Source organism: Eutrigla gurnardus (assembly GCF_963514095.1).
Source record: "Eutrigla gurnardus genome assembly, chromosome: 6".
Taxonomy (NCBI): Eukaryota; Metazoa; Chordata; class Actinopteri; order Perciformes; family Triglidae; genus Eutrigla; species Eutrigla gurnardus.
In genome coordinates, this window is record NC_139920.1 from 13,464,489 (window position 1) to 13,491,081 (window position 26,593).

The 26,593-nt window shown below is 41.2% G+C and overlaps 3 protein-coding genes across 3 annotated transcripts; 1 reads left to right on the forward strand and 2 right to left on the reverse strand.

Annotated features, from left to right (window-relative positions):
• Positions 1–388: 388 nt before the first annotated feature.
• Positions 389–6,185, reverse strand: ankmy1 (ankyrin repeat and MYND domain containing 1). Its single transcript, XM_084012399.1, has 18 exons — positions 5,813–6,185; positions 5,563–5,709; positions 5,244–5,471; positions 4,927–4,959; positions 4,607–4,845; positions 4,306–4,522; positions 3,964–4,125; positions 3,758–3,833; positions 3,450–3,528; positions 3,181–3,352; positions 2,881–3,021; positions 2,671–2,778; positions 2,392–2,499; positions 2,173–2,295; positions 1,712–1,813; positions 1,255–1,439; positions 1,007–1,161; positions 389–801 (listed from the first exon to the last, which is right to left on the reverse strand). Exons 1-18 carry the CDS (start codon positions 6,032–6,034, stop codon positions 599–601), a joined length of 2,700 nt encoding a protein of 899 aa, XP_083868525.1. The 5' UTR covers positions 6,035–6,185; the 3' UTR covers positions 389–598.
• Positions 6,186–8,146: 1,961 nt separating this feature from the next.
• Positions 8,147–16,632, reverse strand: stxbp3 (syntaxin binding protein 3). Its single transcript, XM_084010748.1, has 19 exons — positions 16,522–16,632; positions 15,414–15,463; positions 15,154–15,235; positions 14,978–15,054; positions 14,775–14,847; positions 14,511–14,611; positions 14,029–14,174; positions 13,526–13,619; positions 13,121–13,245; positions 12,873–12,971; positions 12,729–12,786; positions 12,583–12,648; positions 12,383–12,463; positions 11,943–12,078; positions 11,377–11,483; positions 11,192–11,290; positions 9,602–9,687; positions 9,013–9,161; positions 8,147–8,795 (listed from the first exon to the last, which is right to left on the reverse strand). Exons 1-19 carry the CDS (start codon positions 16,604–16,606, stop codon positions 8,692–8,694), a joined length of 1,818 nt encoding a protein of 605 aa, XP_083866874.1. The 5' UTR covers positions 16,607–16,632; the 3' UTR covers positions 8,147–8,691.
• A 525-nt stretch (positions 16,633–17,157) lies between these two features.
• LOC311015273 (fibronectin type III domain-containing protein 7-like) lies at positions 17,158–25,275 on the forward strand. The gene is given in 14 exon segments (XM_084012400.1): positions 17,158–17,977; positions 18,163–18,175; positions 18,280–18,586; positions 18,907–19,304; positions 20,202–20,462; positions 20,888–21,151; positions 22,017–22,271; positions 22,395–22,652; positions 22,839–23,098; positions 23,515–23,767; positions 24,089–24,349; positions 24,598–24,627; positions 24,715–24,752; positions 25,174–25,275. Coding segments are annotated over 13 exon segments (2,646 nt in total). The 5' UTR covers positions 17,158–17,923; the 3' UTR covers positions 24,747–24,752; positions 25,174–25,275.
• Positions 25,276–26,593: the final 1,318 nt, after the last annotated feature.

Below are 26,593 nucleotides of genomic sequence, written 5' to 3' on the forward strand. Positions count from 1 at the left end.
GTCTGAAACAATGGGTAAGGAAGTAGAGTACGCAATCATGCCTTACATTGGATACAGTGAAAACAGTGTTCATGTACTCCAAAAAACAAATGTTGCATTGACGTTGTATCAGTATTAACAATCTAATGTCTTAATAATAATATATCAGTCACAGCGGACACTTCTCTGCAAAACATTTTGATACAAAGTATTGTAATAGCTCCAGACCAGAAGATGCCATGGAAAGCTTTGGAAAAGATAAACTTGAATTAATACATGTTTCATACTTTTAATATATTCTTTAAAAAATCAACTAGGGGATATTACTGAAATGAAGCTCAACAACAGTAGTTGCTTTAGTCAGAATGTTTACGTTTTATAAAAAGTCATAAAATCAGTCATACATTGTTACACTATTATTATTATTATTATTATACTATAATGTTTTTTAAAGATTGCAAAAATGATTATGGCACAAAATATTGTCATCGCCTTTCAGCCAAATATATAAAGTTAAGATTCAGAGAAAGAAATGAATTATGTGACAGAAGTGCATTGCAATATTAGTAGATACAGTTGTACTTAAGCTGTTATCAAGTATGTGACATGTTAGTATCTGTCAGTTGCAGCTGTAGTTTCCTTTCAGGTTAACTTTCCTCTCTAGGACTGTCTCATCTGTGCAGAAGGGGTTGGGGGCTCTGGGAGACTTCAACTTGACAGCCAAAAGCCTGGGCACTGTTTTGGATTTAAACATGCCAGTCAGCGCCCCGGGACCTCTCTGGGATTCAAACACAACACTCTTCTGGACGCCGTCAGCGGATGCTGGATTGAGAGAGACAGATAGGCTAAGTAATTATTTTCAGATGTTGCACATCATCATGACTTGTCCAACAGATTAAAACACTATGACAAAAGTGACACATTGACAATTTATTCAAAGCATTTTTAGTGATATTTCTGCCCTGAGCTTCTGTCGGATGTGGATGCTGATGTTTGGTTTGCTGGATGGACAGGTACTGATTCCCACCTGACACCTTGACGCACTCTTCCTTGTGTCTTTCCTCCCATGCTTTCAGTTTGCAGGTCCTGGTGCAGTAGAAGACCTGGCGGCAGCGTGTACACGCGGTCAGCTTCACAGACACAGAGCGGCCACAGTGGTAGCAGAACATAAATGCTGGTTTCCTAAGAAAAGATTCACAAAGTTGGACAAAGTACAAATTCAAATGACAGGGAAGAGAAAAATAAAATGGACCAAATGAACATAAATGCATGTACCTGTGTTTTTCTGTTATTGGTGATAGACTTTCACTTCTGTCTCTCTCTAAATTCTCTCTTTCTCTTTGGCGAACAGTCTGTCTCAGCAGATCTCCCATCATGCTCAGCAGCTGGCGTCTTGCTTTGAGTGCTTCCCTTTCCCGCATGTTCAGAGCGTGGAAGGGAGTGTTGGCAATACGCAAGTCCTATATAGTAACATATAACATGCAGACAGCTATTCAGATGTAATTATGCCACAAAGAAACAAGTAATCAAAACAAACGGCCCAAAGCCTTTTCTCTGCGTATGAGTGGGGTGTATACTATATTAGCTTTGTTTAAAATCTCTTGATTCAACTCCCTGACACAGTCTCAAGAAAAAAAAATCCTTATAATGTGTATATGATTTATTGCAAGGCATTTGTATTTGACTGAATTGAACTAAAACACATAGAGTGTTTTTACATTTGGTGGGTTACCTGGTTGAAGGAGTGGTGTGCGTAGTCGACTGCGGTTCCTACAACATCACCCACCATGACTGGCATCAAGATGTCGGCACCAGCCTTAGCTAACATACCCAACTACATCAGAAACACACACACACACACACACACACACACACACCAACATCAACGTCAACATAGAGAGTACAAACAACTTTCTAGACATCTAACATACAGGGAGGGAGGGATACACACATTTTAATAATGTTGTTTCAGCTAAAAAGTAATCTGAAGCCAACAAGAACGCAGTTTACTGTGTTGTTTTGGGATTTAACAAATGTAAAATTACTCTAGATGTAGATGTGTTTCACAATCTTAATGACAATTTTTTTATTTATTTATTTGGTGTTTCATGTCTTAAAGAGGGTTTGGTGGAATTACGTTTCCCATCTACATTATTTGGCAATGTGTCTGCGTATACATGCTTGTGTGTGTACCAGCTTAGCTCTGTTGCCACCTAAGTGGTAGTTGACATTGCCGAGGGCACAGAGGGCGCTGCCCACCCTTCGGCCCAGGGGGTCGTTGGGATCCGCACCTCCGTTCAACAGCTCCTCCACTGCCTGTGCAGAGAAGAACATGTTCAGAACAAAGGGAAGTTTTGTTGGCGTATAAAGTATATGTCTACATGTCAGTGTGTGTGTGCGTGAGCAGCCTACCAGGTCATTGCCACTTGCTATAGCCAGGGAGAGAGGTGAGTGTCCACTCCAGAGGAGGTCTGTGCTGGCTCTGTGGGCGAGCAGGAGAGAGACCACCTGGCTGGCATTCTGCAAAAAAATAACAAATAAATAAAATAAATAAACTACATATAAACAAAACAATGTTATTTTATGCATAACATCGTTGTCATTCTGGGACACTGGGTAAACATACTCAACATGATCAATCATCATGTCTGCAACATGTGTATACTATAGGTGTGAGCAGTATGTACCGACCTGGTAGTCACTGTCTCTTTGGCAGGCCATGTGCAGGGCCGTGAGGCCTCCTTCTTTGAGACTTGGGTTCTCATTAGTACTCAGTGGTTCTTGGGTCTTTGTGAAAATCTGTAAAAAAATGATCACACTGAAAGTGTTTTCTTAATAGTTCAACTATACCCCTAAAAATTACTCCTAAGGATTTGAGCTTAAAGGAAAGAAAACACACACCTTATCTGCATCACAGATCTCATTGTGGTCGCATGCCCGTGCATCTGGGTCGACGATGGTGTGGAGCAGCAACTCTGTGATTCTGGGACCTTCTAGACCTGGCAGTGCTGCAGCTACATGCAGGGGATACAGACCTTTCCTCTACAAAAAGGATGAGACGATGAGGGGACCTTTATGCTTTATGGAGATGATGCATGAAGGTTTATGGGAGGAAGGGAGGCGTGTAACATATGACAATTTGTTTTTCTGTGGTTGAACAAACATGTATCTGTCATTACTAAAATAAAACACATTTTCTACCTCAGGTGGAAGGGGAATGTCAGTGCGAGCTCCACACAGGAGTAGTTTCCTGACGGCTTCAGTGTCAGCCGCCATGATGGCTAAAAAGAGAACAGGCATGGGGACCGTGGCTGCATTGGGATCAGCTCCTCGTTCCAGCAACAGATTCAGGGTATTCAAACGGACACGGTGCCTGGTCGGATGGACACAACGCAAACCAAATCTGGTGTCATCAGAACGAAATCAAACGGCACAAGAAAAAAGAGAGAACAAAGGGAAACAGAACTGACTCTCTTTCTGTCTCCCTGCAGATGCTTTCCTCTCCTCCTCCCTCTTTCTCTTTTCTCTCCTCCTGTAGGTCTTCAGCGTCTGTGGGGGTCTTAGGTGGGGTCAGGCTGTGCTGTGTGTGTTCTTCAGCTGTCCTGCAAATACCAGATTAAAGAGGGAACTCAACACATCAGAGACACAACTGGTGAATGGAGAGAGAGAGAGAGAGAGAGAGAGAGAGAGAGAGAGAGAGAGAGAGAGAGAGAGAGAGAGAGGTGGTATCAACTACATTCCTACTGGTCAGCGTGGTTGCTCTGAGGTCTGTTATTACACCCGTGTGTGTTTGGAGTCAAGTCCACTTGACTGATCTGGGGACTGTTACCACGTGCAGACGGAGACCTCAAAACCTGATGACACATTGCAGTGCAAATTGTTTCATTGCTATTGTCTTTACAAAACACTGTTCCATACATGTGAACTACAGACCTAGAAGTTATGTAAAAACATAGAGAATAATTACATTAGTTAGAATCTTACTTGAGTTTTGGTGGGTGTCTCAGCCATAGTGGTGTGCAGAGACTGAAAAGGGTAGGAGAGGACGTGACACACAGCCAGGGCAGACATGCCTTCACGATTCAACTTGTCAATATCAGCACCCATATCCAACAACAGCTGGATCACGTCATTATGGCAGTTTATCTGACAGGTAAACAAAACAAACTGACAGTCAGAGAGACAAACACGAAAACCAAAAAATAACATTTCAACGTTTTATTTATTTATTAATCTATTCTGTTGTTATTGTAAAAAAAAAAAAAGAGTAAATAACTGAAAAACCGGAATCAAGAAATAATGAGCAAATAAATGTCTTTCTGTTACCGTGGCAGCGATCAGTGCACTGTGCCCCTGTGAATCCACCACATCAGGATGGACCACACCGGTGTGGAGGATCCGTGACACAGCCTGCAGTTCCCCTCGGGAGGCGTGCTGGATTAGCAACTCTGAACTGATTTCCAAAGGCCCTTTAGGACCAAAACTCTCCCTGTTCAGAGAGAGAACAGCTGCCACGTCCCAGCCCACATTTTCAGCCTGCAGTCTAAGAGACACACAAAATATAATATATAATATAATATATATATTTTTAACAATAGGCTATGTTAATATTTTTGATATGTCTAACCTGTGTTTTTTTATGTGAGCCTGCAAGCGGGCTTGTAAGGGCAGGGAGGAGAGTGGGTCTCGCTCATAGCCTCCGTGAGGATAATCGTCTGGCACCCACAGCTCGCCATAGAAGTGTTGATCCAGCTCTTTTCTACGGCCGGGGGGCAGCGGCAAATGATCGCCATCCGTTGAGTAGCTCTCCATGCCGGGCGGCAGGATAAAACTCTCATCTGACTGCTGATCTCTGTCCTTATCCACCTGAGATTCCATAGGGAATTAATTGATCTGTTCTGAGTTAAGTCACAAAGCTAATGTTTGTTCATTATAGCTGTGCTTTACCTCCGAGTCTGTCCTGGCTTCGGTCTGAGTTGGCTGGTAAGGAGGGGAGTGGAGGAGAGTACATTAAAGGAAGTCTCCAGTGATTTGGGTTCTACTTCCTGGTACAACAGTGTTTTGCTTGTACAGTGTTATGCAGCCTGGGGGGCTTGGAAATAAATCAGTTGAGCTAAAAACAAAAACAAAACACAAAGATTTTGTGTCTTATAGCGATGATTTGGGGCAGAGATGAGGGATGTTTCCTCGGTTGGGTCGAACATTGTTAAGGCTGGGATTTTCAAAAAACACTTTTAAACCAATGTGTGAAAATGAAGACATACCATTTCACTTGTGTGAGAGTGGCTGGCATGTAACTGAGTCGGGGAATCTGTGATGGCAGCTGGGTCCATGTAAGCAGCATATTCAGGAAGGTTCTTCAAGCTAAAGCTCTCTTCTACGGGGTTACAGAGCCTCAGCAGGCGCTCTCCCAGCCACAAACCTACATCCGTACGCCCGTCTGCATAACTTACCACACCTGGACCAAACCTTTGGTCAGCGTGGTACAAACCCTGAGAGGAGGGGAGAGGTTTTTTGCTATTTAGTGACTGAAAAAAAAAAAACTATCCAAATACCTGTCATCCATCAATTCATGCATTTTACCTGAAAGTTGTCTCCTTCGGGGAACTGTTGTCGCCCATATCCTTCCTTTCTGTTGAGGTAGAACTTGCCAGTGAACTTGTGGCCTGTGGGCCAGCAGTACAGTCCATCTCCATGCCTGTAGTCTTTGTGGAAAGAGCCCTCGTAGAACTACAGAAAGGAGCAGACATGGGGATAAAATAGAGCTTTATTTAACTTTCGGACACTCACACGACATACATTACAAAACAACGTCATTGTTTATCGTGTCTACCTCTCCATTACTCCAGGTGTACCTCCCTTTGCCGTGCTTGAATCCGTTCACAAATGCTCCGTCGTATGTGGAGCCGTCGGGCCACTCCTGAACACCGAGCCCTGGTCGTCTATCCTCGCCGCTTTGTCTCCCTCCCCCCGGCTCCGGCTCCGGCTCCGGCTCCGCACCTCCTCGGCCCAGGGCTGCTGTCGCCGCAACAACCACTTCGCAGGTCGACAGCATTTGAACCGGCGGGGTGTGTCTCCTCTCTGTTAACCTGAATCATTCGAGCGACTAGTTCAGCGCTGACGTTCCACGTGTGTCAACGAGGAAGCTTTAACTCTCTGAAGTTGGAGTTTTGACTTTTCTGTTGTCATGACAACAGCAGAATCCTCTGCGGGAGAAGGTTGGAATTCTCACGCATGCGCATACAAAAGTGTACCAAAATTGAAAAAACGTAATTCCCGTCTCGGTAACACTATTTCTTTTAGGTCAGTTGCTCAGCTAAAAGTCCCCCTGTCCTACAATTAAAGCAACACTTAAAGCACCGCGGGCTGCAACATAAAAACTATTTCATTCCTTAATTTTAACACATTTGTCAATTTAGTTAATAAAACACGCCACAAAAAAGTAAGGATTATTGCCATTTATTTATTGTACATTTGTTGCTCTTTTAAATGATTCAAATCGCCTTTAAATTAATAATTTTGCTATGTCCAACTTCTTTCAAATAAATCTACTCAATTAACGAATTAAAAAAGATATATGCACATAAAAGGATTTTTGTTGTGGCAGTCTAAGTGGTCAAATTAAATTAAAAGCACATCCCTGACAGAAGCAAGGAAGCACCACTTACAGGCTGAAGTGGGATCATTTAACATAACAGTGACCAAGGAAAGTAGTTAATTGTCACAGGGCAGTTATCCCTGTCAAGTGTAAGTGTTCCTCTATAAAGGGTCAATGAGGCAGGACCATCCTGTGAGTGTGCTCGTCTGGCCATATGTCACCTGATACTGTTTCCTGTCACTGACACTGACTAAAAGTGGTTTCAGAAGGAGGCCGGCTCCGTGGAGAGGACACTGACAAAAGCACCCTCTCCACCACCTACTGGACAGACAGACAGCAGAGCTCTTCCTCTTCCTGACTGATCGAGCTTTGCTCTCACAAGGAGGAAATCTTTCCTGCCAAAGCAATGACTCTCTACAACACCTCTCCTCTACCAGAGGACTCAGCGGTATCGTTTCCATTTCAACCCGACTCCACTCTTTTGCTCTGAGCACGTTGTGGATTTTTCTTTTCACACATCTCCAATGAATATAATCATCTTATATTTATATTTTGGTTGGAGTAGTTTGGTATATTTATAGTGTATTCTAATATATCCTGTGTTGTGTATTTTCTTAAGTGTTGCTATGTTAAATTATTTACTGTGCACTGTAAAATAGCCACACTGTTCTCTAGTTTAATCACAACGGACATGTTTGTGCTCTGAATAATCAAAGGGAATCAGATTTGTGTCCTTTTCTGCAGCTTCACCGTGAAAACACAACAAACATTTTGCTGATCTGTTACTATATTCAATCTATAAACATATTAACACCCTTTCTATAATTGCTTAACCACGTCTCTGCTTTAAATCCAGGACAGCGCTATTATGAAGAAATAATGACAATATTTTACGCAACTTGTTCTTCTGACCCCATGAAATGCTTCCCTTCATTCATTCGCCACCGTTCTTTTGTGCTATTCGGTTATACCACAAATTGCACTAAATCATCCCTCCATTCATGTTCTATAAATCCAATCTCCTATATAGTGTTTGTTCCATTAACTTACAGGACAAAGCCTCCTCATCACTTAAAGTTTCAACACTGCTCTCAAGTTTTCACCTTTCAGAAAAACACAGGAAATGACACTTTTCTGTATTGTGTCCACTCCTGAACAAGCTATATAACATGTAAATAAAACCTCATGCCTGTAGGAGAAGTAGGGCAGATTTGATCTTTAACATTAAAGAAGCCTCATAATGTCTTTGGTTCATGTTTTGTGGACTTGTCTATTGAACATGTTTTCCATTTATATGAGGGCGTTTTTTGTTATGATCAAGTTACCGCTGATTTGATGGACCAGGGAGATTAAGTGCTCTTACCATCATTCTGTCAACAAATTATTCACTCAATGAAAATGTATGCATTCAAACAACAAGCCTGTTCTTGAGGGAAACGCAAGATGAATATCTAGAATCAGGTTTCAATTTCAGCACTTTCAAGGTCACCTTGCTCGTCACGCTCAATCCCGATCCAGAACAAGGCAACGTTAACCGTGAATGTAATTAGAACTCAGACCCGATTTGAACCACTTCATCCATTTATTAGTCAGCTGTTCAATTAAACAAAAACGTAAATACTCTTCAAAATTATATAAAGTGTGACTGGAAAAGTCAGAATGACATAGCAGGGATTCGGCACTTACATACACTATATACAGCTTCGTGCTACTTTCCAACGGGAGACTTTCTCAGAGAGTCTTTCAATGTGCAACATAAGCGGAATCTCTTTCATGAACACAACCGCATAGGCAGATTAGAGATTTTTTTACATAAATTGTTACATTGGGATGAAAGCATGTGATCTATATAATCAAATGACAATTAGCAAAATATGAATTAAATGAACATAAGAAGGCCATAACCTTAGTTGTTGACCTAGTCGAAAGAGAACTGCCGACTGCAGATGTGCACCAGGTTTGAAAAGAGTGTTAAAGCATGAAGTAAATAATTACTAATAGGTATAAATTCCCTTCAGTTTTCCATTGAGGAAGTTGAGTTGAGTACACTGTGCTGAGTATTATGAGATGTGAGGAGGCAGGGGATGTTTGGGGAGGTGTTACTTGGAGATCTCTCAGGCGTTGGTCCTTTCCTCTATTGTAAAAGTCTCCATGGGGCCTTTGCTCAGAGCCTTGATGTCATTCAGGAGACCAGTCGGGGTCAAAATGTGAGAAGACCCTGGAAACAAAGTAGACTGAACAGTTACAACACAGATTACAGAATAAACCCATTCACAATTCTGACTTGCTCCAGTAGGTGGTGTAAAACTCAAACAAGTCACCAACCGGATTAAATCAGATCTACAGAAATGTTCCTTGCATAGTCAGTGAGTAGAAACTCCTCAGGTAAATTAAAGTGAATTCAAAGAGCTGAAAAATGTTGTATTAATGCTCACCTATGATGACCTCGCAGGATTTTACTGCCTGGGTGACCTCGTAGGCACAACGCATCTCAGAGTAGCTGATTCCTCCGAGAACAAAAACAATGAGGCGAGAGCCGGTCCTGCGCTCGTCCTGAGAACTGGCTTTGTGCTTCTGACGGGCACTGTGGAGCAGAGGGTGGACAACAGACGTTTACTGAGACAACACATGAAAAGACAAAAAAATTGGAACTGCATATACAAATTATGGAAAGAAAATCCTGTCAAGAAAGATATAGAGGCGACGATGGATACACACTCTAAGTCCAATAAACAGAACCAGATCATTATTGTGAGTAAACCTGGTGGCAGTAAAAAACAAAAACAAAAAAAAAAACACCACATTATACCATAGCTGGAGCTGAATGTTGCAGCATAATCACCACAAGAGGGCGCTAAGTTAACATCTTACTGTCTGCATTTGTCTGAAGCAAATTGGAACCTGCTGTGTGTAAAACAGTAACTGCTGGTGTAAAGAAGTGTTGAAATAGATGAAAACATTTATCATGATTTCCAGGAACTATTGACCCAGGTCTAGTGTGACTACAAACAAAATCATCTGTACCTGACAGCCCCAGAGCCGTTCCAGGCAGCAGGACACTCAGACTGGTGCGGCCACTCTTTGGTGTCCAGTTTGTTTTCCACGGCGTCCTGAAAGTAACAGAGTTGAATTAATCTGTCCCATAGAGACCAAATCTATGGGATCGATATGATACATTTGAGTACTGACTCTTGCTTGTACTTATGTGATGTGTCCTGCTTGCATTCATACGCACATAAACTAAATCCTCTAAGCAATATGTACAATTGTACAACAGCTCAGTGGTCACCTTACTAAAGTTATCACAGACTGAGAAGCAAACTGATCAAAGTTCATCAAATACAAATACTGTCTAACCAACAAGCCAACATTTAATACCAGGTTTCAGACATGGGGTTGGATTTCAGGTGGGGGTGCTACCCTCCACATTTAGAAAATAAATCTGACATTTTAATTTACAGTCTGTGAAACTTCTTCAAAGTAGAAGACCCCTCTGTAAAGAACCAAACTCCAGTTGTTGCTGAACATGACATGAAAGAACAGATTGGTTTCAGAATGGATGCGGTCACACAATAAAAACGAGTCTGTTTCCTGCTGGAGGAAACTGTTCACCAGTTTACAGGAAACCAGGTGCTCAGGTTTTGAAGACTGCTCAGATATTAATTTCCAGGTCATAACAAGAAAGAAAAGGGCAAATGAGAAGAATAGACAAAAGAAGTTATTATGTTACAGATCAACCAGAGCACTTCCATTTTGGATTATTTTTCAATGTAATTCAACCTGTTTTTAACATTCCAATTACGGTACATAGAAATCACATTTTCAGTTCTATGACATTACAGAACTGAGAGTCATTTGGTTTTAAAAATAACCTTATTTTATGAACCACAGTCTTTTAATTCCCATATATTTCTGAGAACGGGACTCTTCTTTTGAAATGTAACAGCGTGATAGCTGATATATTATTTGGCTTACAGCTCATGTAACTTATCAGCCCCAAAACAAATGACTATTAAAAAAAAAACGTCATCACATGCCCCGTCATCGCAATGACCACGCTCTTTTTACAGTATAAGCCTAGAGAAGGTAGGAGGCGACGGTGACATCCAATCTCTGTTTCCTCAAAACACCCCACCTCACCATAATAACCTCTGACGTGGAACACATTTTAAAAACTGTAAAAGCATTCGAGGACAAGAGGATCATCCCCAGGGTGGTGCATTATTGTGCCTTATAGATGCTGAGATTACATCTTTTATGGCGCAGTGTAGAACAACACAAACATAGGTGACACTGCCTAACAGATGACCTGAATCTGATAACCATCTTCTGAGGCATTTTCACAGATTGTTCCCATCCTACATCCCATCCATACACACTTTAAAGCACTGCTATCAAGCTGCACGCAGATTCTTTTCTCTGGATTTAGGCTACTCCAATCATTACAGTATCCATAGTTGCTAAACTTCCTCTAAAACAAAGTGAATGCACCCACAAAGACTTTTCAAATAATTATATGTAAATAAAATAATGGTGTAAATGCTGTGTGATCATGAAGAGATGATAGCTGTTAATATAACACATTATCCAATATGGACATTTCCTCCCACTGACCTCCATCACATCTTTTATGACAGGGGTCCATCTTGAAAGGTTGTAAGTCTCATTCTGAGAACGATCACGTCTCGTTGGTTTGCGAGGGAAGAAACTAGGCTGGAAACAAAAGTACGAGAGACAGTTATCAGGATTCAGGAGAGACTGAATGACAGAACTGAATAGAGACAAGCATTCACACGTACCGACGTGATGATAGGGACCCCCAGCTCTTTCCAGTTCAGGATAAATTCTCGTTCTTCTTCGATCTTTACATGCTGGATGAGTTTGCTCAAGTTCTCATCTGTTGTTCCTGTTTACACACAAACAAACCAGCATGACATTCTGGCAGGCACAGTCTTAGTGGAATAATTAGCAATGAAGGTATTTATCAACAAGAAAGTGTTCAGGTTTTAGATCCTTCATGGTCTTTTTGAAAGGAATTATCTATTACTCTTAACTGGGAAGGATATCCACATCTGTGACATCACCACAAATATGCTGCGGTATATTTATGTTTATTTATTATATTTATGTGGTCTACTGAAAATTAAATCAATTACTGCATAGTTTGTGACATCTTAGGACTAGTAATCATCTGAGAATGTCTTCCAGGAAAAACAGCCCAACAATTTATATCCTGACTGAGTGATTCTCATTGCCTTCCACTGTTCTTTTAACGTGGCTTGGTAACACCGACAGAAAATACCACTTTACAGGACACGAATGAACAGACGGGAGACCAGTCTGCTGCAGGAGAGGTTTGGTGTACCACTGAGGCTGAAGATGTAGAGCAGCACAGCTCTGATCTTGTCGTAGGTGCTGTACGGATGAAGCAGCACAGGCAGCAGGGTCCTCATGGGATCTTTCACCTTCACCCCCTCCACATCGGATCCCACTGCAAGGTCCTACACAGAAACAAGCCATTTTAATCTCAGTGAACAATCACACTTTGTTAATATGTATTCATAAAGCTCCACATTTCACATTTGGAAGCAACTAACACAACTCCATTGAGTCGGCTAGAGGTCATACACGATAGCCTAACAGTACTCTGGAGCTCATTGGGAGCCAGTGTCTTGCTGAAGGGCAGATGCTCCCTGGAAACATTCAATCCCTCCTCACTTAAACTACACCCACCCGCTGACTTGTTAAGTGGTAAAAATATTGCACACTTGTTCCACTAAAACAGATGACGGAGCACAGACAGACCTGTTCAGCTTTGCAGAGTTTCTCCACATTGTTTGGGAAAAGTTGCATGCAGTCCTCGGCCAACTGGAGATGAAGAGTTTTCTAGAATTCAGACAGAGAGAACGGACTTAACCCCACGCCACCACATCATTATGATCACTTAGCTCTATAATTAAATATACCACTCTAAAAGCAACTTAACTAACACTGGTACCACATACCTCAGTCACATTTTTACGGAATGAGGGCATCTTTTTCATCATCTGGGCCAAATTGGTAATGGTGATCTGAAAAAAGAGAAGACTTTAAAGTATGAAGAACTGATTAGATTAAGAGGAGCACATGACAAGAAATGACAGCACTGTACCTTCTTATCTGGCTGTTTATTGTTGGCAGAGATTTCTTTTACCAACTTGCGGATTTGTCTATTACGAGAAATAATATTGAGTTAGGGTTGGGGCGAGGAAAACAGAAAAGGGACACCTACATCTTTCAGATAGCGCACACTTACTCTGAGACCTCAGCAATGTGCTTGTGCCTCAGGTTAACCCAGAGCATGTCGTCCTCATTCAGAAAGGCCTCCTTCTCGGAGCCATCTTTAGCCTTGTACCTGGCAACAAAAATAACCAGTTATTTGTTGAAGCTATATTGTCTCCATTTAAAAAATAAAAAAAAAGATTGTCTGCAATATGAGCAGGGCAGTAAACATATTGTGTATGTGTGGATAAAGTCAGATTCAGTAGGAAAAGCTTGTATTACATGTAGGTGTCATTCTGAATGTCCAGGAGGTCGTAAGCCATGGCCTGGTAGGTCAGCTCATGCAGGATGGGGCTGACAGGATCAAAACCTCTCTCCACTATCAGCAGCTGGGCCTGGGTCTTCCCCTTGTTGTGAGGGGGGAAGGCAAAGATAAAGTTGATGAAAATGAAAAGAGTGGCTATATTTTAAAGTAACATTTGGCTCGTTTCTTGCTACCTAACAGGTGCATAATCTTCCCATTTTACATTTCTGGGGAAGAGCAACATTATTCTAATTTGCTTAAGGCAAAGGAGGGATATTGACTTTCTTTAATACGTTGCTGGTGGAAAATAATACAGTCTTATCAGGTTCACATTTACTCCCTGGGCTAAAACCTTTTTGTTCTTTGTTCAGCAGGTGTCTCACCTTTTTCTTGCCACCTTCATCCAGCTCGTAGTGTTTGGCCAGTTTGTTGTCCACCAGCTCTGCAAAGGTCTTGGCGTTCTCCATGTTGCTGTCTCTAGTTATGATATAAATAGTTTTTCATGAGTTAACACAGTCGAGTCAAAACGCACCAAGGTTGCATTGATACCATTTGTTAGAGCTATTGAGACATTTTGTTCCTTTTCGTCATTTTGTTTTGGCATTTCTTAGTTTGGTTTGATATGGTCTGATTGATGCTTTGCGCACATGTATGCATGCGATAATAAAAATAGAAAATTAAATTGTACTTCTAAGATGATAAAAATTTAAATGCTTGGCTGTTCTGACCTATGGTGACATTTGCGACTGTATTTAAGCTCCTATTATTTTCTTATACAGTTAAATAATGTACCACCATCTCGGTTCCAGCATTTCTCATGAAATGTCTCACTGGTTGGAGGCGAAGGTGTGTTGTAAGCTGAGAAACCAAACCTTCGCTGGCTTACTTCTTGTATCTGACCCCCGGGTACTCGTCCAACGTGGCACAGAGCGTGACGAGCTGGTCTGCGAGTCCCTCCAGTGTCTTCTTTTTGTCCTGACTGTTGGGACTGTAGATGCTGTGGAAAGCCTCCGGATTACCACATGTGAACACCTGAAAAGCATTGAACATTTTACTTTCTGATCATTTTTCTGACTCCAGAAATAAATGCATATTAACAGAATTAATGAACATTGACAGCAATCATTAGAAGTCTAATTTACTTTGTAAAAAAGTGAAAACCTTTTTTGTTTTTTTCAAAATACAGAGAACATCCAGTTAGAGTTGCCATGGCACTGGGACAGTACAACATTTATAAAGCCATTACATCATAACAGCCAACACCCCAATGTCTTCCTCATAGAAGCAACATTAGTTAACTTTCCCTATTTAACAAGGAACTGTCTGGATAAAAAGAGGAAACGCGGTATTAGAAAAGAACACACTCACTTGTGCCTCTTGTGGCATGAAGGACATGTTTATTTCCTTACAGACTCGTATGTACTTTGCACAGTGCAGCTTCATTTTGATGAACAGGTCATCCGGACAGTCTGTAGGAGCAAAAAGCTTTTAGTTTGTATGTTATCTGTTTAATAAAAAAAAAAAAGAATGATGGTGATGATAAAATGATATATATTCATGTTATATAGAATATCTTTTTGTCAGTTATTTTTGGAATTGTAATAGATTAAAGTAATGATTGAAGTTACTTACAGTCAGTGAAATAAACATATGCTGATTTATATTTAGGTTTGGACTTGAAGTCAGCAATGAAGGCATCCACGCACTACAAAAGGACATTCAATTTAAGATAAGACATCACCAGAATGAAAACTAATTTTGCAGAAATGATAACCTGAATCTAAAAATGTACAAAAAAATTACATCATTAACATGACAGGCTTATAATGGCAAACCTTAGCGGTTGGCGTCATGAAGTAGATAGCCTTCATTTCTGGAACAGGCTCTCTGCTTTTGAACAGGTCCTCCACAACTAAAGAAACACAATATCTCTTCAACAGTGCAGTAACAGACATCCACATACAGACACCAGGATTATATCAAAATGAGTGTCACTGCTAAATAAACATACTTGTTATTTTCTCCGTCATCAGATCGGACATTTTGCAGCATGATGAGAGGAGTTTGGTGGTGAAGGGGTCCAAAATCAATATCTGTGAAGAATCAGTAGTGGTCAGTCGGATTATGCATCACACTGTAATAGTTGGTGGAAATTACAAATATATTTTGAGTCAGTACATATGTGGAAACAATCAGATAAAAGTTGGATCTCGGTCTATTTGTACAATTATAATCTTAGGATATTACTTAGTCCGTGGAGGGTTGTCCTACCTTCCATACTTCAGATTTCCTGCAGTCTGTAATAATGGTATCTTTTATCCCTGTAAAAGATGAGTAAACAATACAGACTCAGGAATACCAAAAAGCTAGTTACATTAGTCATTGATCAAATAACTGTTTGCTGTTGTGGTTCATATCATTTTAGGGTCTTCAAATTTGTGATAGGCATCATTGTTATTTATTTTTCATATTTTACCAACTACATAAATCACTGGGAAAATTATGAATAATCATGAATAATGTGTTTGCAGCAGTTTTGACGAACATGTTCTTAGACTTGCATGCCATGTAAGAGATAGCGATGTTTGACGATTGACAAAGCAAGTCATTCTGATTACACTCATTAGATAAAATGAGTGTAGAAATCAAGGCAGTTGAATCGCCCTATCTGACTTAAACTGGTGCAGTAATAAAACAACCCTGCATGCATCCGTACCTTACATTAGCTAGCTACAAAAACTAATATCTTTTTCGTTTTTGTTGAGATCTTCATGGTAATTTTGTGTGTGATTTGTAGTGTGTAAAGTGGAATCAACACATCAACATCAACAAAAGAACTGAGTATGCCACTCAGTTCTTTTGTTCCCTTTCATGATATAGGTTGGGGGTTTTACGTCAACGTTGTGTTAGACTGGATCCGTTTAAGCTACATGAAGCGTTGTCTGAAGACCCGAGGAGTGAGTGTGACGGTGATGATTTCACACGTTTCAAAGATAACTCAACGCTTCTCTGTGTTGACGTTAGCCTGCTGGTGAGAGGCGGGGCTCCAGGAGGAAGAAAGTTAGCCTCTCCAAAAGACGGAAACAAGCGGCAACGCCAGTGAAGCGTTGGTAAACAACGATGCCAAGTGTTAAGCTAACTTTCTTCTGCGGTTATTAGCCTGCCATATCGAGTCTTTCCCCCAATTCAAGTTAGTAAACGTCCGCATCGAAGAACAGCTGAATGGAACTTAACTGTCACTCGGAGATGCAAAGTCACAAACAAAGGCAGAAACGGTCGATAAAAACAGCACGTAGTCAATAAACCTTTACGTTTTGGGAACGAAGTGTTACCCCGTGTCATACGTACAATAAACAGTCTCCCGTTTGGGTGAACTTACTTTTCCACACTATTCTTTTCAGCCCGTGTTCTGACCCCGATGCCATCTTGTTTTTTTTTTCATTCTGCGCCTCTTCCTGTCCCATGTCTTCACACTCTGACGTAATCTGCGTCAACAAGTGTGCGACGGAGCGCTGCTGTAGTTTTTAGCGTATGGGAGGCGTGTTCCCTTCGAGGCTTTCTGAAAGAGGCTTTACTTGAACCTAAAACATGGGATTTCCATACACCTAACCCAATATATTTGTTGCCCAAACCTAAGGAGATTTCTGGGAGAAGACAAACTTCTTGCATGTAGGCTACTAGTTTTTATTGCCAAGTAAAAGACATGCATTCAAAACGTTACTGACGTAACAGTACAAAATCGTTTGGATCAAAAATATACTTTAAAGTACCAAAAATTAAAAGTACACATGATGCAGAATGACCCATTTGTAGTCAGTTGTGATGCATTAATGTATACATTAAAACGTGGAGATAGACCTCATTTTTATATTATTATTGATTTTTATTGATAACCTAAATATATAAAGGACATATTTTTCAAATCTATTCTTGTTCTAGAATTTTTTGTTTAAAAATGAATTTTGATGTCAGCCAGAGATAAGTGAAAGATGTCTGTGAAAGAGAAACCCGATGATACTTAATACTTGCAGTACATACAAATTATGAGATGCACAAAATCTTTACTTACCAAATCAAAATGACACTATAACATATTACACACAAGACAGCATAAATATGACATAAAGTCAAAAGTTTTGAAATTGAAGTCCAATTTATGAGATACTTTATATCATAATCTTGAAAGAACTATGTGATCATAAATCAGGATTTTGACTTAAATCGAAATTATGAGTTGACTTCAACTCAAGTCGGACTATACTTATTTAGTCACAATTGTGAGGTTTTGAGTTTGATTTACTCATAACATTAAAGTCAAATGGTTTGACTTAATTTTTTACTTTCCTGGCAGAAATAGGCTTTCATATTTATGGAAACCTTTAAAAAATATATTACACCGTTCACACTTCAGTGTAAAAGGGAGTCATTTGAGGCCTTAAGCGAGGGGAATCTAATTCCTTTGTCAGTTCCCGATAATGCCACATTGTGTGGTATCTTGACTACATCCTTGAATATAGAATATCATGGCTACAAAGGCGTTTCCTTCTCATGCTACCCAACCTGAATCGGCCCTCGGGTGCATCTCTCTGCTTTGCTATGACTGGGCATTCGCCTCCAGTGGGAGGGACCAAATGCAGGTATTTCAACCGGCATAGATACTGGATACGTTCAAGAAACGGTAAAACAGTTAAGAGTGGAGCATTTAAAAAAAAAAAAATCTAAGAAAAGCTGTCAAGTGTGAGGAAAAGTAAGAGGATTGTTTCAAGAGACAGACGTGAAGAATGGGCATTATGAAGTGGCTGGTGATTTTTGTCTTGCTGGCCATATGCTCACAGGTACAGTAATGAAATAATAATAAATTACATTTGTTATAATTTATCTTATTTCAAATTCAGGCACGGAAATGTTGATGTGGAAAGGGAGGAGCACAATGCAATATCTAAACTAGTTAGAAGTAACTTGAATTTAAAATAATTACATAACAACTGTTAATAATCTATTTTCTCTTCTACATTTGCAGGCTGCAGCCCAAGGTACTGTATGTTCTATTTGATTATAAATTCACTGTATTATTGTATGTATGAAAACCTTGATTATATGTGGTGTAAACGAGTGCTATAACGACCTCTGAATCTTCCATCTCTCTCATCAGCTATCCAAGTATCCATGTTCACAGTATCATCTAAGGGTGCGATTCTCAAATGGACCAAGTTCTCCGGAGCCAGCTCATACAAGATCACCGTCGCCCCCAAAAGCTCGCCGAACAGCCACATTGCTTTTGCCACATTTGGTCCGAACATAGTGCTGGGCTCTGTCAACGCTCTGTCCCCGAACACCAACTACATATTCACAGTTGAAGCTCTGGATAATTCCCATACAGCACTGAGCACTGCAGCTGTTGAGTCATACACAGGTGAGGTACACTTGCACTTAATAACACAATTGTTTTTATTAAGTGCTTCATTGTTGTTTGATTTTGTAATTGAAAAAACAAGCTGTTTAAAAAATATATTTTGTCATTGGGATTGTTTTCTACTTCTTAGTGAAAAATTTTGTGAAATTTGCACAGTAATATTATGCTGCCATATTCAGGCACACCGAGTGTCTGTCAACACAGAAAGCAGTCTAAAAAAGTAAATAATAATCCAGTATAATAACTAATATTGATGTAAATGAATGCACCTAAATGTTACTTTAAAGATGGGCAGTTGTACACTGAGCAGTGGACCACAGAGAGTCACTGTTAGTCCAGTGAATATATAAGAGGGAATTATTGTAACATTCAGCGTGTTTTTCTTAAATATGGCCAGAGAGAGGAGACAAAATTACAGTTACATTTTAACAGCATGTTTCCTCTTCTTGGACGCCATTCCTGTTCTGAACTAATTGTGACTATTTTAGCGCCTGAGATGATGGATGCCATTCAGAATGTGAAGCCGAAGGACAGCACGGCCTTCATGGCGGAGTTCAACTTGGAGACCGGGGCGACTCATTACATCGTACGGATCGAGAATACCAATGGCTTCTTCAGAGAAGACACGGTGCCCTCTTCCCCCGCTGTGATCGAGTCCCTCACACCGTACACAGAGTACACGCTCAGCGTCATCGCTGCCAACAGTGGAGGCCGGAGCCAGACATCTCTTCCTGTGGCTGCAAAGACAAGTACACTGTTGTTTGTCACATTTTCTTTATTTCTGTACATGTTTCTACTTCCAAGCAAGGAATCAAAACCTCATAAATATATTCAGTGAAAAAATTGCTGGTTTGTGTGTACAGAGATGAGTCACACATTCACTGAGAAACAATATGTACTGTTCCCATCAACTGTCATGCCCTGCAGGAGCCACTTGATCTGCCTCATTGTCCTATAGCAAAGCCACGATGTACAGTCGGCCTCCTGTGGGTGAATGTAGACACGCATCAGTGTTTTTCTTACCCAATAAATGCTAGGAGCCCCCCGGGTCTCTCGTGTATCGGTGGTAACTAAACCTGACCCCCTTCTATGTCAAACACAATGGCTGACCTCATCCTGAGTGGGAGGCAGGCTGCAATGAGATCCACATGAGCCAAACTAACATGCTACAAGCAGTTTCACCATTTTTTGTTCACCGTGCCATTATTCATCTCAGATTTCATAAATGTAAGCTGCTGAATGTTTTTGGATTCAAATGAACGAAAATATACATTAATTTATGAACATGTTCATCCTTACATGTTCAAAAATATTTGTTTTCTTTCTGATATTGGAAAAAAACAAAAAACAGGAAAAATGTACCTAAAAAGTTTTCACATCTAAATTTAAGTTCACATATTTGAGCTAAATTGTTCACCGGAGAATAACATGAAAACATATTTTCATACAGTATGTGCCTAAAAGGCAGTGGAGCTATGTGAAATCTAAGGCTGAAGGTCAAATTGTGACCTCAATAGGTGTAATCTGTGACTACTGAAATTGAGACTCAACTGTTGTAAAGACTTAAAAGGTCCTGAAAGCTGTCTTCATATACAAAACACATATAACAGCATCTCAATGCATCTCATCAATTTTCTCTTCTGCAGTCTTGCCCCCTCCTCAGCTCTCCACCTCCTCACCCAGCAACGACACCATCGTTGTATCCTGGGCCCCCGTTGCTCAAGCTGTCCAGTACTCCCTGTCTATATACAAGCTTGGCTCCAACACCAACATGAAACACAACACCTCCGACACCAATCTGACCATCTCTGGCCTGGACGCTGGCTCCCTCTACACCATCAAGGGTTACGCCTGGGACATCGAGGGCCGAGAGGGAGAGGCCAGTCCGTACGTCAACCAGACAACAAGTAAGGAGGCGAGGAGACACGTCTCGTTGTGTTTTTATACTCGATCTCCAATGCCAAGGGGCAACGAAAAACATGAAAGGGTTTTTGGTTTGTCATTTCTGGGCTTTTGTAGAAACATGGTGGTAGAACATGGCGGAATGTTCCACCACCATGTTGATAAAAAGGACTCATTCTGCTATCGAGAAAAAAGAAGAAGAAAAGTCTTAGTTTCAGGTGATTATACACTAATGAAAACAGTGAATATTATAGTCCATTTCGGCTGATAGATCCCTGAAATGCTCCACACTGGACCTTTTATTTAAACTACAGCCAACTCACATAATCAAAATGAGAGTACTTAGATAACTATGACTCAACTGTGTCTGCTTTCATGTGTGTTTATATCATTGGCCGTGTCTTTAAGTTTCCTTGTGGTGTTTTAACAGGACCTCCCAGACCATCTTGCACCAATGTCTCCATGGTGACCAGTAACGGCGTGGCTGGAATCTCTGTGTCCTGGGAACTCAATCAGGACGTCTACGGAACCATCCAGTACCATGTGATGAGTGACCAGAACCGCACCTGTAACTCCACATCCAGCTCCTGCACCCTGTGGGGAGTGGGTTGTGGAGAGGTGCACACCATCCACGTCACCGCCTGGAATGAGGCCGGGCCCAGCGACCCATCCAACCCCGTGGTCTTCATCACCTGTGAGCATTAGACATTCTTATCACATCCACGCAATTTTATGGGTTTAGAGAATTTGACTTTGATTTGATTTTAACCCTACACAGACATAAGTGGGATCAAATTAAGTCTTATTTACCAAGGTAACTATCTGGTTGTGTAGGCCGCTATGAGCGATCAACGAGCAGGCCTTATTTATGGAAATAACGTAGGATTCATGCATACATTTTCATCTGTTATGCATCAATATGACGATGTGCTTTGCTTTCCAGGTATTTAATTCACTGGATTAGTCAGGAACATCCCCATCAAGTTATTTTCTTAGTGAATTACCAGATATTTTATCATACCACTGCATATTACTACTGTGGTACATTACATATAGCATGATCTACTATTTTAGCCTTCCCCCCTAAGTCTAATACCACATTAAGCATGTTATGGTGAATCACAGTTGAATATACCAGTACATCTGAAAATTGATATTATCAGTTTGATTACTGGATAGGAGTGCTTTAGAGAAGACACTACATAAATGGTAAATGGCCTCATTTATATAGCGCTTTTCTCCAAAGCGCTTTACAGGAATGACTGTCATTCACCCATTCACTCACACATTCACACACTGACGGCAGAGTCAACCACGCAGGGCGACAGCCAGCTCGTCAGGAGCAATTAGGGTGAGGTGTCTTGCTCAGGGACACCAGGCACTCAGCTAGGAGGAGCCGGGGATCGAACCGGCAATCTTGCGGTTGCCAGTCAACCCGCTCTACCTCCTGAGCTAAACCCCCCCATACATGACATCATCAATAGCGGTTCTGGACGCAGCTCTGAAAGCACATAGAGTGAACAAGTGTGACTAACCTCCCTGCTGTGCTCTTCTGTCAGTCCCTTGCCCACCAGAGTCTTTGGCCCTCGTGGAGTCGACTGAAGGCAACTGCACGCTGATGTGGGACACGGCGCCTCATGCCGACAGCTACGTGGCCTTCATCAAGAGAGGCGACGGCTCTGAGGAGACCTGCAACACCACCAGCAACAACTGCACCTACCACTGCGAGTGTGGCTACACGTACCTGATGTCTGTGTTTGCGTACAACAGCGCTGGCAGCAGTCCTCAAGGACCGGTTTTCAACTATACCACCTGTAAGTAGCGCGTCACCTCAGGATTTAAGATTCTGAGTCATTGTGAGTGGTTTTCTTCCTCTTCCAGGTAAAATCATACACATATGCATGTCTTTTTACTTGTGCATCACCATGTGTCTTTAGTGCCCTGTTGTCCAGACAACGTATCCGTCTCCATGGTGAGCACCGACACTCTGGAGATCACGTGGTCGGCCTCGCGGGGGGCAGAGCTGTACGAGACACAGGCTGCAGACGGTTCCGAGGTCATCCTGTGTAACGACACGGCACCGGTGTGCGCCCTCTCTGACCTCAGCTGCGACAGTCCCTACAGTGTAGTGGTGACGCCCTGCAATGACATCAGTGGATGCAACCGTGCCTGCGGAGCTCACACCAAACACACAGGTACAAAACATCTGGTCGTATGCATCCAAATACTCAGTTACGGTTTTTCATTTACCAAGCTCCTAGATTTTTACATGAAACGGCAATAAAAATCTTTCCCCTATTTGACTGGAACTCCACATACATTTTGGAGTACAATACTCATATGAAACAACATTCAAATTTCTCTGTCTCCGTCTCCATCAGCTCCCTGCATGCCGATGAATCTGATGCTGAATCCGAAAAACTCCTCCTGCGTCGGTGTCAGCTGGACATCAAACAACGCGGCTGCTACTTACACTGTGACTGCGATGGGAGATGATGGCAAACACAACTGCACCACCAGCGGAAACAGCTGTGACATCACTGACCTTCCCTGCGGCTCCACTTATGAAGTCAGCGTCATGGCAACCAGCCCCTACGGCCAGAGCTTACCTAGCTACTCCGACTCTCTGGAAACAGGCGAGTGTGGTCAAAGGTTTGGATTGATCCATCCAATTAAAAAGCACAGACAGGAAGTGAAGTCCATGAAAAACAAAACAAAAAACAGGAAAAGTCCGGACAGGTCGCCACAAATAGAATGCATCGTCAGCAACATGTAAATAAAGACTGATTTCAAGAATGATGATTTCACTGAAAAGGCAACAGCCTCATGCATGTTTGGCATTTCAATACATTTAAAGGGTACAGCAGTAATTTGTATAGGCTATACATATTAATATCTCTTATTATTAGATACAATGGTTAAATTACTATATTAATTAGATTTCTAACAACCAGGCCCTGTTTAATCCCCATACAGGTATTTATTTTTTGCAGTGTTAACGAATACATCCTTGTGTTCCACCCCTAACATCTGCATACATCACCTTCCTTTCCAGAGCCCTGCTGCCCGGCCGGTCTATCAGTGGATCAGGTGACGCAGGCAGTGACCAACGTCTCGTGGTCTCACGCCAAAGGAGCTCATTCGTTCGTCACTTCTCTGACATCGACCCGTGGTGAAGCCCGCTGCCACACCCAGGACTCCCACTGCCTCATGGGATGCATCACCTGCGGGACCAACTACACCGTCACCATGGAGGCATTCAGCCACAGCGGGCGCAGTTCCAACTGCACCTATCAGGGCTTCTCGTCCAGTGAGTGTCATTCTATTCATGCAACTCTCCAGTGTGCTTCTAACAATATGGAGGCAAGCATGTAAATATAAGTAACACAAGAGCAACGGTGTGCTGATATCATAGCGGACCAACAGTGCCCTTTATTGCTTATTAATTCAACATTTTAGTTGCGTTATTCTTCATAATATCTCCTTCAACGAAAAAATACTTTATATATTTTAGGTATTATTTTTTGACGTTTCTTCAGCCTCCATATATCATCCACTAAATATCCACCAACCATAACCTTTGAGATAACAGACAGACACATGACTTCATGGCTCCCTCTGTGTCCTGCAGGTGCCTGCTGTCCATCAGGGGTCAAGATCTACAGACTGGCTGGGAACTCTCTGCGGGTTTACTGGCGCAGCGACAGCAGTAGCCATAGCTACGTCACAGAGATGGCAGGCAGCAGCAGAAACTACACCTGCACCGCCTCTCCAGGAGAAAGCAGCTGTTCAGTTGACAACGTCCAGTGTGGGGACGTCTATAGCGTTCTGGTGGCTCCCTTCACACCAGAGGGCAGCAAAGTCCTGTTCTGCCCCCAGAGGCTGTACTCAGGTATGACAGTGAGCTCACGGTAACACAACACAATATTACGCAGTTTTAAAGTGATTTTTACAGGGGTTTCACCACTATTTTCATCTGTTTTTTTTAACTCCTGTAAAGGGATTTTATTAGCTTTATTTGGGATTGGAAAATAGCAAAGTTAAGACAAACTCTGTAGATGATCATTACAGGATGAAATGCTCAAATTACATCATGTTAACTGAATTTGACTTTTTTGTTAATTCTTTGTGCTCTTTCAGTGACTTGCTCGGGGAGTAACCTCGGTACAGGTGAGCATGTTATTCTGCATAAGTTACTGGTAAAAAAGTTTAGAATTTATGATTTTTCTAATGTCACTTCAACCTTTTCTTCTGCAGTGATTTACCGAGGGAAGAGAAGTGTGGACTAGCATATGGTAAGTAAATATAATAATTATAGTAATATTGGTTACATCTGACCTGTAGTGGAAGCTGGGTTTAGCCAGTGAGACTACACTTCCCACCTTGAAGTCATGGGAATTATTTCATTTTTTAAACTTGAGATCATACAATAAAAAATAGAATATTTGAGACGATCAAGCAAGCTCGAAGATAACCTTTTATGAAAACACATTAAAGCCACACAGGCATAAAATATGAAAAGAAAGGTCAAATAAAATCTCCATTGTGCATTTATTTCTTAAAGCATAATCATATTCATTACATATGTTTATCTTTGTTCCCTTTTCTCGTAATAATCAAACACTACTTACATTTTAAAGTGACACTGACTTGTGGCTTTGCGGTTTGGAAATATAAAATTCCTGCAAACTGAATGACAATTTCTCTTCTCCACAGATGCAACTAACACCTCCATCCTCATCCTCCTCTTCCTTCAGCATCACTCCTGCCCCACTGGAATAAAGCCATGCTCTTAGCTAAATAGAACCTGAAATAAACGTGCTTGTCCTTTGGCCACGATATGTGGTAACATGACAAATGAGAAATAAATGTGTGAGATGTTAAGTGTGGTAAAACTGCCTTTCAATGATGTTCATGTTTCACAGCCAAACTGAACCATCACTGTGCTGTCAACAATCACGACCAAGCACTTAATAGGACAAAAACAGGCAAACAATTAAGAGAGCATTTTGTATATGGATCATGAGACAAAATCAGAAAAAAGAAAGTAAAGTGTCCCATGATTGAATATTTGATCCACAAACAACGAGGACTCAATGTTTGTTCTGTATGGAGAAAGTCGTTTGGGTAATTGCAAATTCAATTATTATCCCTTATTTGCCTTAAAAAACTCAAAATAAATGATCTAATTGACCCTGAAAATGTTTGAAAAACAGTAACAGTGCTGCCCAACAATAATTTTAAACTATTTAAAAAATAATGATTAATTGGAGAATTGATGAAATAAAGAAATATTTTAGGTGTGCCCCAAGTAGGAAGCCTCCTGGTGATTAGTGGCGGACAGTGAACTGTGTCACCACGTCATGTGTCACTCTGTGGCATATAATCTCTGTGCTGTTGCTTGTTCTCAGGATGTATTTAACTGTCTGTGATATGTGTCACTGTGGTTGTGAAAACCTGATGCATATGTCAGTTAATAAATAATTCCCGGTATAATGTCTGTTTTTTTTTTTTTTTTTGCTGCACTGATTCACTCATACTGTGTCGGTAAGGTAAAGTCGGTATGCTATGCTAATCTTTTTCTGCTGTTCTCACTTTTTGCCGTGAACATTATGGTGAAGACCTTGTCTAGAAAGAAAAGCCTGTTTATGATCAGCTGTTATTTATAAAGACATTCAAAAAAAGGCAGAATGTCAAGGAGTGGGCTCAGCTGGGGAGATCTAGAAAGAAATGGAGGATATAAGGTCTATGCTCTATAGGGGAGTTAAGGGCTTAAAGGCAGAGTCGGTCACTGACTTTGACTTTGAATGTATTGTTACACCAAAAAAGTCCCGCCCCCTTCGTTCAGACCTCTGCTCAAAGCCGCTCCCAAGAACGCCTAACGAGTACTCGAGATCAGCAGAGTAAACAATCAGGAAGTAAGCATTGACAGACAGGCAGGACGACTTTTTTGATTGGACGGGGTTTTTACAGTCCTGCCTGGGCCACAGATGATATTTAAAAAAAAAAAAGTTTTACGCCTGAGCATTTAATGTAATCATTGCTATCGGAAAGTTACAAGGATTTAAAGTAATATAACAGAAAGTGCTTCTGAATAGAATAACCTACTCAAAAGTTAGGAAACTAATTCAGTAGA

Bases quoted from the DNA above. Each gene is read 5' to 3' on its own strand.
- stxbp3 (XM_084010748.1), bottom strand. From the start codon at position 16,606: ATGGGACAGGAAGAGGCGCAGAATGAAAAAAAAAACAAGATGGCATCG. The intron at 13,620-14,028 runs GTAAGCCAGCGA...TATCATAACTAG, and splicing joins CCGGGGGTCAGATACAAGAA to AGACAGCAACATGGAGAACG. The intron at 9,162-9,601 runs GTACAGATGATT...TCTGCTCCACAG, and splicing joins AACGGCTCTGGGGCTGTCAG to TGCCCGTCAGAAGCACAAAG.
- ankmy1 (XM_084012399.1), bottom strand. From the start codon at position 6,034: ATGCTGTCGACCTGCGAAGTGGTTGTTGCGGCGACAGCAGCCCTGGGC. The intron at 2,779-2,880 runs GTGTGTGTTTTC...ATTTTTTTACAG, and splicing joins AGATCTGTGATGCAGATAAG to ATTTTCACAAAGACCCAAGA. The intron at 2,500-2,670 runs GTCGGTACATAC...ATTTTTTTGCAG, and splicing joins AAAGAGACAGTGACTACCAG to AATGCCAGCCAGGTGGTCTC.